The 16,150-nt window shown below is 41.6% G+C and overlaps 1 protein-coding gene across 1 annotated transcript in view; it reads left to right on the plus strand.

Annotated features, from left to right (window-relative positions):
• Window positions 1-16,150, plus strand: part of LOC108933779 (heterogeneous nuclear ribonucleoprotein L-like) — a 44,229-nt gene that overhangs the window by 15,003 nt on the left and 13,076 nt on the right. The window contains exons 2-4 of the mRNA XM_029259064.1: window positions 9,311-9,429; window positions 11,136-11,373; window positions 15,506-15,591. Coding sequence (XP_029114897.1) covers window positions 9,311-9,429; window positions 11,136-11,373; window positions 15,506-15,591 — 443 coding nt within the window. The remainder of the gene's footprint in view (window positions 1-9,310; window positions 9,430-11,135; window positions 11,374-15,505; window positions 15,592-16,150) is intronic.

Below are 16,150 nucleotides of genomic sequence, written 5' to 3' on the forward strand. Positions count from 1 at the left end.
AAAAAAATTGTTCACAAATTTAAAATGTCATTTAATGTTAATTCAAATATACAAATTAAACCTATTTATCTATAACACACACACACACACACACACATTTTCAGAACCGCTTGTCCCATACGGGGTCACGGGGAACCGGAGCCTACCCGGGAACACAAGGGCGTAAGGCCAGAGGGGGAGGGAACACACCCAGGACGGGACGCCAGTCCGTCGCAAGGCACCCCAAGCGGGACTTGAACCCCAGACCCACCGGACAGCAGGACTGTGGTCCAACCCACTGCGCCACCGCACCCCCTTTATCTATAACAGCAACATGTTATATATTTTTTATATTGTCTTATATTAAAAATTATTTTTGACTTGTATTTTCATTCATTCTGTATCAATAACCACTTGTCTAATGCATGGTCACAGTGTTTCAGCTTTTTATATTTTAAACAAGGTGTGTCTTACTGTCACATCCACACCCACATCAACAGCACCTGACACAGATCATGCACCGGACACCAGTCAGTACACCCTTAAAAGACCCTCCTCTGCTCCCGTTCCCTTGCGGAAACTCACTGAGACAACCGTCCCTCTGCGCTATGTCCCGCTCTTCCTCGTCCCTTGCTTCCTGCATTGGTTCTCTGGCTTTCGATCCTTCGCATCATGCCCTGAACACATCCATGAATCCTCGCTCTCACTCTGCCCACCGACCAACTCTTCACCCTTCCCCAACAATGAGAACTCACCTGACCCCTTGGTTCCTGACAAACAATCCTGCACTTACACACATTTTCAGAACCGCTTGTCCCATACGGGGTCACGGGGAACCGGAGCCTACCCAGCAACACAGGGCACAAGGCCGGAGGGGGAGGGGACACACCCAGGACGGGACGCCAGTCCGTCGCAAGGCACCCCAAGCGGGACTCGAACCCCAGACCCACCGAAGAGCAGGACTGTGGTCCAACCCACTGCGCCACCACACCCCTCACTTCTTTTTTATCACCTGTTATGTTAATTATATGTTATATCTTGTTTTGAAGTTTTCTTGGACAGATTGTATTTTAAACTGTATGGGTCTCATTCTGAAGAAGTACTTCACCTGTGAGTGTGCTTTTTTCCTCTTTTTGAATGAAAAACACTTTGGTGCTGAAAGCCTGTATTTCTGCTGCAGGTGTGGTGCGTAGCATGTGTTTTTTTCCTCTGTTTTTAAACGCGTCCTTTGGCCGGCTTGCAAACACAACGAAAGACCAAGCTGTGCAATGTCTTTCTGTATTTGGATTTTTGTTCTGTTCCATAACTATGTGTTCCATCACTGCTTGCGATTTCATGTGTCAGCAGTCTCTGGTACCAGTCCCCCGCCAACAGACACGGTTGAATCCCTCGCTTTTCACCATAAAACACACGAATCCCAGCCCCACTAAGTTGCAGTGCCCCCGCAATCCATTGGCCAGATAAAACTGCCTTTGGGGGTACTGTTACTTCTACCTTCACATACACCTCGAAGACCCTGTCAGAGGCTGTTGGCATCAGTGTCAATGTCTCGTCTAGTGAAACTAAATTTCTCCCCTGCCGCCGCTCTGCTTATACTGCGACAAACCCTTCACCATATTCTTGCTCCACTACATAATATGCTGATTTTAAAAGCTTTCTCTTACATATTTTACATTAAACAAATGCTACAGACACAAGTAACCGTATTGCATTGATTTCTCTTAATTCTGGAGTACGGAGATTAAATGTTCAGGCTTTGTGTTAGTAATGAAAATCTCACTGAAGCAGGTTGTTGGGTCTCACAAAAATCATAAATGGCTGCATGTGTGATTCATGTGGAGCTCTGAGTTACACAGGCTTTATCGCTGTAAAACAGGGATTCCTAACCTAGGATCCCTGGACCCCTTTGGCTATGTACAAAATACTCATGTGCTATTGTTATCTATGACATAATACTGTATGAAAGTAGTCAAGGTTCTGTCCAATTAACAGTGATTCTTTTATCAAGTTCTTAAAGGGGTTTATGGCTGAAAAGAACCTTTGCTGTAAATGAAAGTCATCCCTGAAGTTTTTAATCCTCAATAAAAGGGCTGTTTTTTCATGGATGGACTGCTTTTTCATGTCCACCATTTATTATCTTGTTGGTCACTTTAGTACAGGCCTAAACAAAACCAAAAGATACAAGCAAATATTTGGCTTTCTGATAAATGAAATAGTTCTGAATGGCACAAAAATGTACTGTCTAATTTTACATTGTCAAGTGACAATTATGGGCAAAATGATCACGTTCAGGGCATGTGAAACATTTAATTTAACTGGTAGTCAGAATTATACCTTCTAAATTATTTTATTTATTATATCTTTTTTTAGCATTTGTCATTTTCATCTTATAAAATAGTATCCTTATATTTTTACTGTCTTGACCCCATTATACTTTGCAACATGTCTTTGAAAGTGTTCAATTATCCAAACAGTTTTTCCTGGAAAATGATGAAAGCCATTATTTATAATCAATGTCACCGAATATCAAGAGGCATAAATACATATGCAAAAATGATAATTACTTATAATGATTTTGAACCCATGGGGAGCCTAGAATGTTATTCTTTATGACCTCAAATGCAAAGTCTGGTTGCCATGGCAACAAAAAGGAGCCCTGCTTGGGGGTCTGAGCTTTCCTTCACACATCCATGCACAGTGTATGACATAATGTTTCAGTTTTTTATTATTCCCTGCTGGTTTCAAGGAGGGAATCCCTGAAGATGAGGCCCTGGAAAATGTACTTTCAGTGCTCTAAGGGGTGTTATTTTGCAAGTGCTGTATGTAAACTTGAGTTATTATTTTGGTGCATGACCAACTCATTTATCCAAAGCAACTTACAGTTTTGGCCATGTACAGATCTGAATATTTTACCTTTGGAAATCTTAAGTTTAACACATTGCAAGCAGCAAGGCTCCTCGTGGGAGTTTAACTGAAAGCCTGCAGGTTGCAAGCCTTGAGCAGCATGTTGCCTGCTGCTATCTAGGCCCCAGCTCCCTTTCTAGTTTCTTTGTGTTCACTTTGAAACGGTGAAGAAGCGTGCAGGCAAGAAGCCATGTACCTCTGAGTTTCAGAGGGAAGTTTTTGGTCTGGCTGTAAATAAAGTGGGCACATGTGCCTGTGGCATTTGTTGTGAGCAGAAGGTGGTGTAGTGGTTAGAACTGCTCCCGCTAGACTTGGAGGTTGCAGATTTGAATACCACCTGCCGCTGTAGTACCCTTCAGCAAAGTGTTTGCCCTACAGTCTTCCAGTGAAAATTATCCAACTGGATAAATCAGTGTAAGTAGCTTAACATCGTAACTTGTTTTGAAGAAAGTGTCAGCTTAATTAATGATAATTCTTCATAAGGGTGTCTTGCTTAGGTATCCACATATTTTACAGTGGTGATGGATATGCCTTGATGAGAATAGATGTGGGTAGAACCCTGCTGCAGAGACTTCATATGCAAAGCGTTACGACCGCAAGGTTGTCTTGGGGTGTCGAGAGGTGTTACAGAGATTTTTGTTCCAAGTTATGTGCCTGGAATTGACGAGACAACAAATATTATGCCCAAACAGGAGTGTGTATAACATTCTTGTGAAAAAGCAAATAATCAAAGTGTACAAAATAAAGAGGCAACAAGTAAACTTTACAAAAGTGAGCAGAACACAAAGGATATTCAAAAAACAAAGACTAACTAGCCTACCTCTTGTAGATAAGATACTTTCTAACTCAGGCCCGGAAATAAAAAGCAGTCAAAACCCAAAACAAAGTCCCCCTCCACCATCCTATCGACACTACCTAAAGAATAGAAGTGACACAGACAAAGAAGCAAAAATATCAAAGCAACAATAAGGTCAACACGAAGACAGAATGACTGAAAAAAAAAAAAAAAGAAAAAAAAAAACACCCTAGAATGTTTTTCCACCAGCAAAAAAAAAAAAAAAAACATCTCCCAAATGGCCTCCACGACGTGTATTTTCATCATGTGGGAAGTTCCGCCTTCCTGATTTTGCGAATCATGTCCAGCTCTCCTGGATTGACAGGTTTGACTCCAAATCCAAGTCAAGGGGAGAGGAAACCAAACCAAAGCCAGAGAAGAGAGAACAAAATGGATATGCCCTGTGGACATAACAGAAGAGTAACCCTAAAGGTTATTCCAGTTGTTGTGAATGACTACCTGCTTTTTTTTTTTTCCTCAAATCAGTGAGTGAGTCTTTACAAGGGGAATTTCTTGGACATTAAATAGGAATGCTAAGGAAAAAAACACTATTCTTTTTTTGTTCTCTTTTAGCGACTTTCCAGACTATACAGAGCTTTTGTCGAGATACGAGAGCACTTTGATTCCCAGTCGAGCCATTTCCAGCAAAAAAAGTGCCTTTCATGAAACAGTCAGGGAGGATGCACTGGCAGGCAGTGCACACACCTGCATAAGTTGCAGAACATGGCAAGAGTTTCAGTCCAAAAGCAGCAACAGTTCTGAGGGGAGTAGATAAGAATCATAGCTGCATCACTTCTGAGTTGTTCCACTGGTGGCAGGAGGTGCTGACAGGTGTCGTGAGAAATGCCCAGAGAGAGAAACACGGGGATGCTAATAATAAACACAAAGATAAGGGGCAGAGCAGAATTCTCTTCTTCAGGGCTTTCAGTAGGAACTCCTGCTATTCTCCGCGCTATCTTTGCAACAGGATGTGGCCTGTTCAAAGGTATCCTGGAAACCGTGCGTTTGTGCCGTGAGCTTCTCACTATGCTTTCTTCTTCTTTGGTGTTTACTATTGTAGACCTCACCCAGTTTCTCAGGTCAGCTCCGCTCAAGATGGCAAGGCTGCGACTCGTGGGGACGAGAACGAGCCTACCTTGCACCAGAGCGAGCGTGCCTGCACCCAGCGTGAGGACTTTCTTCCTTGCAGCTTTCTGACCGCAGTAGCGTGTTTGCAAGCAGCTGTAATAGTAGGCTCCACACAAGCAGACATCCTGCCTGCTGCTTTGTCACAGAAGGATACGAAAGGGGACAGAAGAGCTTGATTCATGACTGTCCTTTTACAAAAATGCAGAGGTCATATATGTCCTGTTAAAACCTTATAAACCACAGGCAATGTGCCAGGGTCATAAATCAAACTGCCTTGCTACCTAAAAAACTATTTGTTATTGTCAAGATGTATGATGTACAAAGCAGGATTATTCCGTGGAACCAACACTTCATAACATCGACGGTAAAGCCCTTTCTTTATTCAGCAGCGAAGACCAACAGTTCCATCACTGTGATCCCCTTGCCCATCTGTTGAGGCATCTCAGGCACAGCTTTCTAATTCGTCATAACAGCGTTGTCATCTTATGGGGGTCAGTCCAAGTCCTGCCTCTCCTGGATCCAGCCATTACAGAAGTCCTCCTCACGGCATGGGGAGGTCCACAGAGCCGCTGTGCATGTCTCACTCATCTCGCTGTGCCCCCATTGCCGGGGCTACTGCCTCCCATGCGCACTCACCTTCACCGGAGCAGCCCTCTCTACCTGTACCCACTATGTCCTAATGTGATCCGTCATAATGGGACCACAGGGCTCTGGATTGTAGGAGGGAGGTAAAGAGGGAGTCATTTGACTTGCAGTAACATTCATTCTGCTTTTGCCTGCACTATCTGCTCTGGATTATATGGAGGATTAACAAGGAGCATGAGGCACATTGTGAGACCGAGAAGCTACATATTTTTTCAGCACTCACTTCCTTTCTATGAAAAGTATGCTGCACTGAAGAGGAGCTCAGCGATGGCTTTGGCTTAATTCATATTGCACTGTTGCCTGGCCTGTCATGGATCTTGTCTGAAAGCATTAAAGTTAAAAGGACCATTTATATGGGGTGATACATTTGCCTCCTGCTTAGAATGTGTTCTGGACTTGTGTTGTGTAGTGGCCACCCTCAGACCACCACAAGATGCAGGTAGCCTGGTAGGTGGTTGTGGACATGGATTTATAATTATAAGGCTTCCTTTTAAAGTCCCAGAAGGGTTTGTGTTGCTGGTGCACTCTGCAGGTTCCACAAAGTAAGACGCTGTAGTGAAATAATAAGAACAGTATTATTTACTTGTAGACCCCAGTCACTATCTATGGAGAAGGCTGAAAGGTCTAATGTTAGTAAAGATAAAAATCGTTGGATGCTACTAAACAAATAGACTAGTTTACCTGAGCTTAGAGTGCCAGTTTTTGTCCAAAAGGGCCCATTAGGATGTAGCTGTACAGTCTGAATTCCATTGTGTATTTCATTTTGTTTTATTTTCTGACCCCAACTAAAATATGAGAAAAAACACAGGGAATCCAGTAATTCTGAGACCTGTATTTTAAAATACAAACTATATTTGTATAGCTCATGTGTGAGTATTTTAAAACAAGTGTATTTGGTTAAAAGCTTGAGGTTTTCCTGTTTTTTTTTGTAATAAACATGGTCTGCTGTTTTTTTGATGCTTTTGTGTTCATGAGTACTTTATTATAAGTACAATGCCAAAGAACATATACTGATAAAGATACAGGTTACTGTGCATGGTTGCCATATTTAAGACTAGACTACGTTTCCCTATGATGTATTGTTCCAACTACGGTGAATAGAGAAATGAATAGTGAATGGTGTGGGGCTAGGGTTAGGGTTGATAATTTCCTCTTAGTTGCACTGCTGTCTATGGTTGTTCCACGACAGAGGTGTTACAAGTGTAGTCTTGATTATTCTTACCCAAGTATTTTGGAGACATAAGATGTCTCATGGACAGCTTTGGTTGCACAGATCTTATTCCTAGGTTGTAGTAAGGCTTCTCCTTTAGATCTGACAAACTAAGGAAGGGCAATGTATATTCCTTGGCATAATTGGAAAAATATGGTAGTGGCAGGGTCAGGGAAACCTTCTCATCACCTATCGTCACACAGTATATGTATGCTGTTCTAAGTGTGTTATGAAGTCTTGTGAATGAGTGAAACTTGTGAATAGAAAATTCATCAGAATACTAAGTCAACAGTGTCGGTAGTAAGTATTAAGGCTTAGAAACAGGCGTCATTCTTAATTTTAGCCCAACGGTAAGCCACAGAAGTGAATTTGTTCTACTTTGATCAGTATATATGTCACAGAGTTGCTCAGATAAAAATTGAATGTATTTTTTCTGTTTTAGACCAGAAAGTCTTATAGGCAAGATATATATCTCTTCTTACTTTTATGAATTTAGAAGTGCCCAGTAAAAAGAGAATAAAGTAAAGCTGGCTCCAGGGAAGAACCATCTGCTTTAAAAAGTGGAGATAGAGTGATGTAATAGTGGATAACCTTATTTACGGATGACTCTTAATATATTACAGGTTCTGTTACTTGGCAGACGCCATTCATCTTCAAGGCAAAATGGTCAATCCTAAATGGATCTCGTTTCAAAAGCAGTGCTGATCTGTGATGATTCAGTTTGTTTTCCTTGAGGAAGCAGAGCTGTTCAGGACAGGCACTTTCATCCTGGAAACTCCATTGTCGAAGAGCTGGGTACCTTTGGCATGCAAGGCTGACACAGCTGGTTATCTGTCAATAAAATATAAGCTAGTGATCTTCAAAAAGTCTATGGAGGGAAATGAGACTGACTCTGAGAGGCAATGGAAGAACAGCTTCTTACAAATAGAGCCTGTCATTGTGAGGAACACATGCTATACAGGAGGTGTGTTTTGACACTCTTTCTGACCCAACCTGTGTTGTCTTGCTTTTTATCATTTTCAGTAATCACAATGATAATGGCTCCAATACACCCTTCCCACATTACATATTAATGTTATTACTATTTCAAAAAACTATTAAAAGTTAAATATCTCGAATGTAGGGGGGTGCAGTGGCGCAGTGGGTTGGACTAGGGTCCTGCTCTCCAGTGGGTCTTGGGTTCGAGTCCCGCTGGGGGTGCCTTGCGACGGCCTGGCGTCCCATCCTGGGTGTGTCCCTTCCCCCTCCGGCCTTCCGCCCTGTGTTACCGGGTAGGCTCCGGTTCCCCGCAACCCCGTATGGGACAAGCGGTTCAGAAAATGTGTGTGTGTGTATCTCGAATGTGATAGTGATTAGGATAAGTGCATGTTACACTCTTAGAACACAAAAACTGCCTCTTTTATTTTGCTATCAAATTTATTAAAACTTGTCAAACTTAATAATACACTGTAAAACCGTGGAAATTTTGGCGGTAAATTTCAATGTGAAAATAAGGAATGAAGTCTTGGTTATGGACTTCAGGATACAGTGCTTCGGATGCAGACAAACAAAAACAGCTTTAGACGAGTGAGCGCAGTGACTCTTAGTGTTACACTGCAGTTTAGTCACTGTTTGCTATTGCCCAGAGAAAATTAATTTGTAGCAGGTGCAGTTGACACCTTACTCTTCCAAAGTATCTCCTACCAACCACCAAGTTTTTTATTTTGCCTATAAGTAGTGATATGGTCCTGTTGTGATTTTTTTCGTTATTCAAATGGATTTTATGAATTATTATTATGAATATTATCTTCTGGTTGCATGTCAGCTCAGAAATAATGTGTTATGCTTTGTTTCTAGATACAAAACTGTATTGAAATACCTTCTGACACATTTGCTTATTTGTTTGGCATTTGCCAAACAAAAAAATGTACATGAAATGTAAATGTGTAGTAAAGTAAGAGAACCCATAATTCACAGTGTTCATTCAACTGTTGAAAATCTTTAACAAAAACCTTGATTTGTCCCCCTCAATATTCAGGTTAAACCACAGTCAACGTTTTGCTAAAAATTTGAAATGTGTGTTTATTAGTCGTACCTCTGCTATGGAAATGTATTTCATTACTGTGGTCGAAATCGGAAGCTCCCTCTACAAATTCAGTTTGCGTGTGACTCAGATGTCAAACTTCCATCTGAGTTAATGGAAAAAAAAAATTTTTTTCTAAAAAAACAAGTGAAGCAAATGCAATTAAACTAATTAACTGAAAAATGTTTGTATTTTTAAAAATCCACAACTGAAATATTTGTGACATAAGAATTCAGTTTATCAGTGCACAGTTGCATTTTCCTCAGCATTCTGATTGTGTCTCTCTTGTGTTATCAATGAAATAAATTGTATATTGTTCATTATTTAGTTTAATTACTTTTTAAAGTTGACATGTCAAGGGAAATGTAGTACTTTTCCTTTGGATTCATTTACAGTTCATAATTATTTTTTTATAACACTTATCTGCTGAACTGAATGCATATATCAACTTCAACTTGCCTTTTATTACTTATTTTACTTATTTTTATATGTGACTGTGTAGGACAGCTAAACACAGGGATTACGTGCTAATACTTCTGTTTTTTAGGAAAATGGAGACGATGCTCACCGCATCGCCCCCTCACCAGTAGTGCATGTGCGGGGCCTCTGTGAATCAGTAGTGGAGGCTGACCTGGTAGAGGCCCTGGAGAAGTTTGGCACAATCTGGTAAGGCTCCATGCTTTCATTCCATCAGAAGTACGTATGTAAGACGCTTGTTTGGTAGATGGACACATGGCCTAGTTATGTTGTAGCTCCAGGACTGCAGGTTCGAAACAGACCCTGTCTTAAAGGAGTTTGCATGTCTGTTATGTGATTCATTTTCCCTCCAGAATCCAAGCTGTTTAGCCTTATTTTTCACATTGATTTCCTCTTGTAACTCTCTGACTGTTTGAGTGAATGTGTGTTTGTATAAACGCCCTGCAGTGAATTGGCATCCCTTTCAAAGCATACCCTGCCTCATGCCATGCGCATCCTAACATTTACTATAAATGGATAAGCAATAATTGAAATTGGAAAGATTGATGTTTAATAACTAATTATTTTAGTACTGTAAAAACATCTGAGCCCAATGTACTCACTATACCGTGATGAAAAGTAAGTGTTCCTGTTAAAAATATAAATTCTGAGTGGATCAAAACGTGCAAAATCAATGATTTTATAATATGCTGTCAGATTCTATGTGTCATCTGAGGTTTGGCTTCGATTTGTAGATTTTGACCAACTTCCATTAAACTGGGTCCTTTATCACTGCCCAGCAACACTCCTGGCTGTTTAAAAACTTTTAAGGTTAAAATTATTCAGACTAGAAATTTAAAAAAAAAAAGAAAAAATCTCAGCTGTGCATCTACACCATAATTTTTAGTGGTTTTAAATGTAATAAAACAGTCTTGATAAATCATATTCAGTGCAGACAAGTCCCATTAAGGTCCTTAAATGATTATGGCCTCCAGAGCATTCTTAATCTCATCTCTTATTTGTAGCATGCTTTTTGGCTCTTCTTTAAAGGGTCTGTTTTGAAGGCTATGAGATGTAAACAACAGTTCATTGACAAACTTTTTCGGTAACTTTGAAAATATGCTGTGGAAAAGGAGAGTGAGGCAGGGGGCTTGATAAATGCACATCTTCTATCATGCAGACACTATGAAAGGCTTTTTCTCCTTTTGAACCTGGAGTGAACCTCCAATGCAGTCAGTAGATAACGCTGCAGGATCATGAGGTTAACTGAACACGCATTCTGGTCCTTTGAAAACTGAAAGAACTCCCATGTGGTGGTTTCTTCTTCTCTAGCAGTACTGATTTTGCCACAGTGGGTGATTATTGTGGATCCAGCTGAGGCAATAGGGCGTCATTCTGCCTGTTGTCATTAATTCTTAGTTAGTTAAAGGGCCTTTACAGTGCAAACTACAGGCTAGACATTACCCACATGCTCCCACTTCTCATTGTGAGGAAGAGCAGGTACTTCAGTGCGTGACTGGAACCCCAATGTGGTTATTAAAGCTGCAGAGTGCTGACAACATGCTGTTATTCATCTTAATGTAAACTACGTTCTCAAAAATAATAATTTTGTTGTGGCCAAGATACTTAAACAATGCCTGGAGTCTATTAGAAAAATAATTATCCCGCATAGGGGGAGTTTGAGACACACATAATTACACCTGAAAGTGGAATATAAATCATGTTTTCGTTCAAGGAATTCCATTACTCTGATAATCTCACCAGATCGAAAATATTTTAACGCACCCCCGGTGGCTGTTTGGAAGAGAATAATGTTTGATAGAGTGGCAAAGACTGGTAAAATAGCCTAATCACACCAGTGATTTGAGGGCAACGGACACTGACCCTTCTTGTTTTGGGGTGGTTGTGCTTGGCAGCTACGTGATGATGATGCCCTTCAAGCGGCAGGCCCTGGTGGAGTTTGATGGCCTGGAGAGCGCAGACAAATGTGTGACATGCGGTGCCAACGAGGCCGTGTATATCGCCGGGCAGCAGGCCTTCTTCAACTATTCCACCAGCAAGAGGATCACACGGCCCACAAACTCCGATGACCCCAGCAGTGGGAACAAAGTGCTGCTCTTGTCCATTCAGAACCCTCTCTACCCTATCACCACAGTAAGAGCTTAAAACCCTAGATACCTCTCTGTTGCATCAGCACAGTAAGTTTCAAAAATGTGTATATTCAGTCACCACATTTAAACGTCGGAACCCTCTTTACACCATCAACACAACACCGATGTAAAACTGTAGTACCTCCTCTACTAAGTCAGTATACCGAGTCACGGTGGTTCTTGGCTTCTGAAATGTCTTTGGCAGTTTATGCCCCACCTCACCTGGTCATAGTAAAATGGTGACAGTAATGTGTCCAGTGACATGTAGTTAAGTTTTGTTGTTTTATTGGCGTAATAAAGTCGACATAAGGCACAACCCTGAGTTGCTTTAGTAAAAATTACCCTGCTGTATAAATGTGTCAATAATTCTCAACAAAGTACCTAACACTGTGAGTTACCTTGAACAAAGGGGCCGGCTAAATAATAGTTTATAAAACAGTATAACTGCCTGCTGTCAGTCTGGCAGTTCAACCAGTTATGATTTCTGTCAAAGAGAATCTAAGTGACAAAACTTTGACGTATGTGACACCAGTGTACCTCATCTCATGCGTTGATTTGTCTGGGTTTAGTTGCCAACTTGTACAATTACCACCTACCTTCGCTATCTTCCTGGCTTCAGACTATTTGGGGAACTGTTTTATGATAACAGATCCATCTTTAAATTTCTTTTATGCGCATATTTGACTGCTAAATGCTTATATAAACCTTTACAGTAATACCATAACACAGTAAGCAAAGAATAGCCATGAACATGAATTTATTCACAATTGCTGTAATTTGTGCATTTTTTTGCTGCACTATAGTAAAACGCAGGAAAAGTTAACAGAAGGCAAAAGCGGGAGTTTCATCCCAGTAATACAAACTTTTGAGAAAATATGCGGGTAATATGCAGCAAAATAGCCTGCAAAAAGGTAAGGTTCAGAAAATGTCCAGGAGCTTCCACTGTTGTTTCCATCATCCATCTCTCTCTCTTCCAAATTCTGTCCAGAACCTCTGCCTTTGCACTCACTGTGGAGAAGTTAAACAGACATTATTAATTGTATTATGGTAATACTGTATGATGGACTGCCTTTCCATCCAGGTGGTAGAGGCCCTCACACCCTTTGCTTCTGGGATAGGCTCCAGGCCACTACGACCTACCATGGACAATGGGTTATTGATGATGGATGGGTGGATAGATGTTAATGTTTGAAAATTTTGGGAAATTTTTGCTCAATATTTTGGTAGGCATATGGCGCAGATCACAAATATATCTTCAGGCTGTTCAAAATTAGCTAATATCTGAAATAGTGGGGTTTGAAATAGCAAGGATGGACTGTATTAGGTTGGTTTGCATGACTACCAGAATAATGAAATTTACAGTACAAAGACACAAAATAATGCAAAAAAACATATGTTGGTATTAAGGAGACTAGAACAGCATGGTAACTTCTTCCTGACAAATGGAAGGAGAAATGTTAAGTGGTACACAGGTAAACCCCACAGTTTTACTCAATAGCAACACCGAGAATGGAGAACATGGAATATTAGGACCTCCAGTCTTCTCTCCTGAAGGCCTGTGACCCCTTTTACTCCATTACTGTGGTGAAAGTAAGATGTTCTGTAAGTCTTGACCACCACACCAACAGTGCAAGATTTTTTCCCCCAGTTTTTATCCCTTGTAAATCGAGCTATGCCACTATTTTCAGCATACGTTGTGGAAAGGCCAGCACAGAGTAGCAGATTGGGGTATTTCACACTGCCAGCCACTGACAGGTGTGTAAGAGGCAGCCAGCTGAGATGCCCTGGCCAACTGGAACTGGAGCCTGGCAATAATGCTTTGCTGCTGTAAGTCTCCTCAGTGCAGTGGGCACATACTGAAAGCTCAGTGTAACCAGCAGGACTTCTGCTCTCCTGACTCATCATCAGACTCCATTATTACGATCAGATGGATCTGCCCCATCCCAGGGTACATCGACGCAGTACGAGTGGTGAGCTGACGAGGTAGCACTACTGCACTGCCGTCCATCTTCACCACAAGCAGCGAACGTCCCTTTCATGTGGGCTTGTGTACTTATGGAAAGGGTCACAGCCAAGGTCACATCTTGGGCCCTCTGCAAAGTCCTGCTACTTTTGTGTATACCGTGCTCTAAAAAAGAGCCCCGGAGCGCCTGGCTTCACTGATCTTTACATTTTTTTTGTTGATTTTTTAAAATATTATTCTAATGTGAGCCATCACTTTTTCTCAGACTGTCCCTAAAAAATGGGAAGCTGATATTTTTTCTCTCCACTGAGTTAAAGCCTTTCTTCATCCACCGGGATTACTCCTGTCAACACGGATCCATTGAAATGGATGATTCTAAGTGGATGACTCTGCAAAGAGAGTCTTCCAGTCTATCAGATTAAGAGCCAAAACCTTGCAGCTGCAGGTGCAGTGGACCTATGTGCATCTCACTCTCTTGCACATGGTAGCTCATTCTTGTGCATCACAGATCATGTTCACACCAAGACAGAATTCTGAATAATACCACGTTGGAACAGCCACACAGTTTACAGTTATGTCATAGGGCAGGTTTAGATGAGCAGCAGTTGTATCTTTGGCAACAGCACAGTTTCAGGTTGTTTTGGACAAGTGTGCACCTGTGGTGAAAGGAAAGACGGCAGAGACTGGTCACATGATGGCTTGGAGAGTCTTTCGGTTCACCAGGGCTACGGCTGGCTCGTACTTTCCAACGGAATACCATACAGGTCACACACACTCCGCACACCACCCTCAGCATGCTTTTCATCTGCAGTTACTTCATGGACTTCATCAGTTTGCTGGCAGTTTGCTGACTTTTTTCATAGACTTGAGAAGAGCATGGAAATATAAGTACATACTTGTTCAATAATAAGTCATATACTGTTTTAGTGCTACCTTGATTATTGGCAAAAAAAGTGTCACAGCAAACAGGCAGCTATTCAGACTGGTTCTTCTAGTGAACCATACTGTGTGCTCCAGAAAAGTAATGAAAATTTTCAGTAATCCTCAAAGTGTACAAGCCCCTTATGGTAGACAGCTGCAGCATAGACAATGTCTTGCTCTCCCAAATGTCTTTAATCCATGTTGAAGAGTTATTACTTGGGTTGATTATTAGTTTGTTTGAGGTAAAAGGAGTCACAGAATGATGAATTTGGCATGAAAAGCTGCGGGACTTGGACACTCCAGGAATAGCCCTTCAGCAGTAATTGTACCCATTACCTGCCTTTCCCCGTGGAGTGCTTTGCTTTATGGCTGCCATATGCAGATGTTAGTATGTTGGAAATGTTGATGGCAAATCTGGCCTCTCCAGTCAGCTCCAAATGACCTCACCCTGGTCCCAGAGGTGGGCATCAGTCTTCATTCACACATGACTGTTTGCATTATGATGGCAAGGGGACCAACATCTAGGCCCCTGCGAGACGCCGTCTTTCTCTGACAATCTCAAGCCCTCGGCTCAAGTAGCTCAGTCCTCCTTGCTCACCCGAAAATGCTCGGCTGCTGGCTTCAATTTTCTTGATAAATGCAGAATTTCAGCTGCCGAGAACGTCTGTCACATACCCCGTTCCTCCTCCTCCTAGGGTTTTACTCCTTTGCGACAAAGTGGACTCGTTCCAAGTGAGAAAACAGATCTCTGCCATTCTTCTTCTCTGTTTGTTGATTCACCACACCCTCACACCCTAATCAGTGCAGCGAGTCCTTGTATATTTGTAGACAGTGTCATGATGCCAAAGACTGAGAATCACTATAAGTGGAGGCCAGTGCACTTACTGTTTTTTGTTTTTAGCAATACAAACACGGAGCAGAAAGTAACATCATAAAAATAATATAAAAAGAGCAAAACTGAACGATTGCCAGGACTTGGTAACTTTGTTCTTCTTAAAGGACCTTGCTTCCTTTTACACCAAATGTTTCAGCCAAGAATACCGCTCTTTATTGTGGCGATGATTCTCAGTAGAGCTCCATTTGCAGTAACACATACATGCTTTGTAACTCCAGTCGGAATCTGATAACTTTAGTCAAGGTGATAAACACCGTATTGGTCCTTTGCTTTCTGCTTTGCGGTTTTGAAGAGATTGTTTATTATGTTTTTAGAGGACTCAGTAATAATCTTCATTGTCATCCCTTTGTCTTTTAGGATGTTCTGTACACAGTGTGCAATCCCATCGGAAACGTGCTGCGCATCGTGATCTTCAAGCGGAATGGAATCCAGGCTATGGTAGAATATCCTTACTGGAGTCAGGCTGGGATGACCATCAGACCTCTCTACTAGGGGGGTGACAAGGGTGTATCCCCACACTAGCAAAGTCATAATTTGCTTATTTCTTAAGCACAATATATTACCCCACACCTGATATGAGAGCTATGGCCTGTGTGTGTCTGTGTGTATGTGAGGACAGTGGTTTTTGGCATGGGTTGTGGCCCAGGTGTAAATCAGACCCAGGTGAATTGTCTTACTCAAGCTTCAAAGTGAGGTCTTTGTAAAAGATGCGAGTTCGGTCAATTCACCCTGTCAGGGGTAGCAGCATCTATGTCGAACAGGCCCTCTCTTCAGGGAGCTGCTCTCGTAAAATATTGATGGTCCCTGCCAACACACTGGAACATGTCATTGACAAGATGTGCCTTTCCTAATGTGAACTAAGCTTGAGGGAGTTCACAAAAAAGCTGCCAGCAGCTTTTCATATTCTTCTAGCAGCCTCATTTAGAGAGCACAAGTTATGCATTGTTAACGTAAAGTTGAAAGCGATCCGTCTTAATGTTTCCATCGTGTGATGCCTTGCAG

The sequence above is a fragment of the Scleropages formosus genome, chromosome 16, assembly GCF_900964775.1.
Source record: "Scleropages formosus chromosome 16, fSclFor1.1, whole genome shotgun sequence".
NCBI classification, from domain to species: domain Eukaryota; kingdom Metazoa; phylum Chordata; class Actinopteri; order Osteoglossiformes; family Osteoglossidae; genus Scleropages; species Scleropages formosus.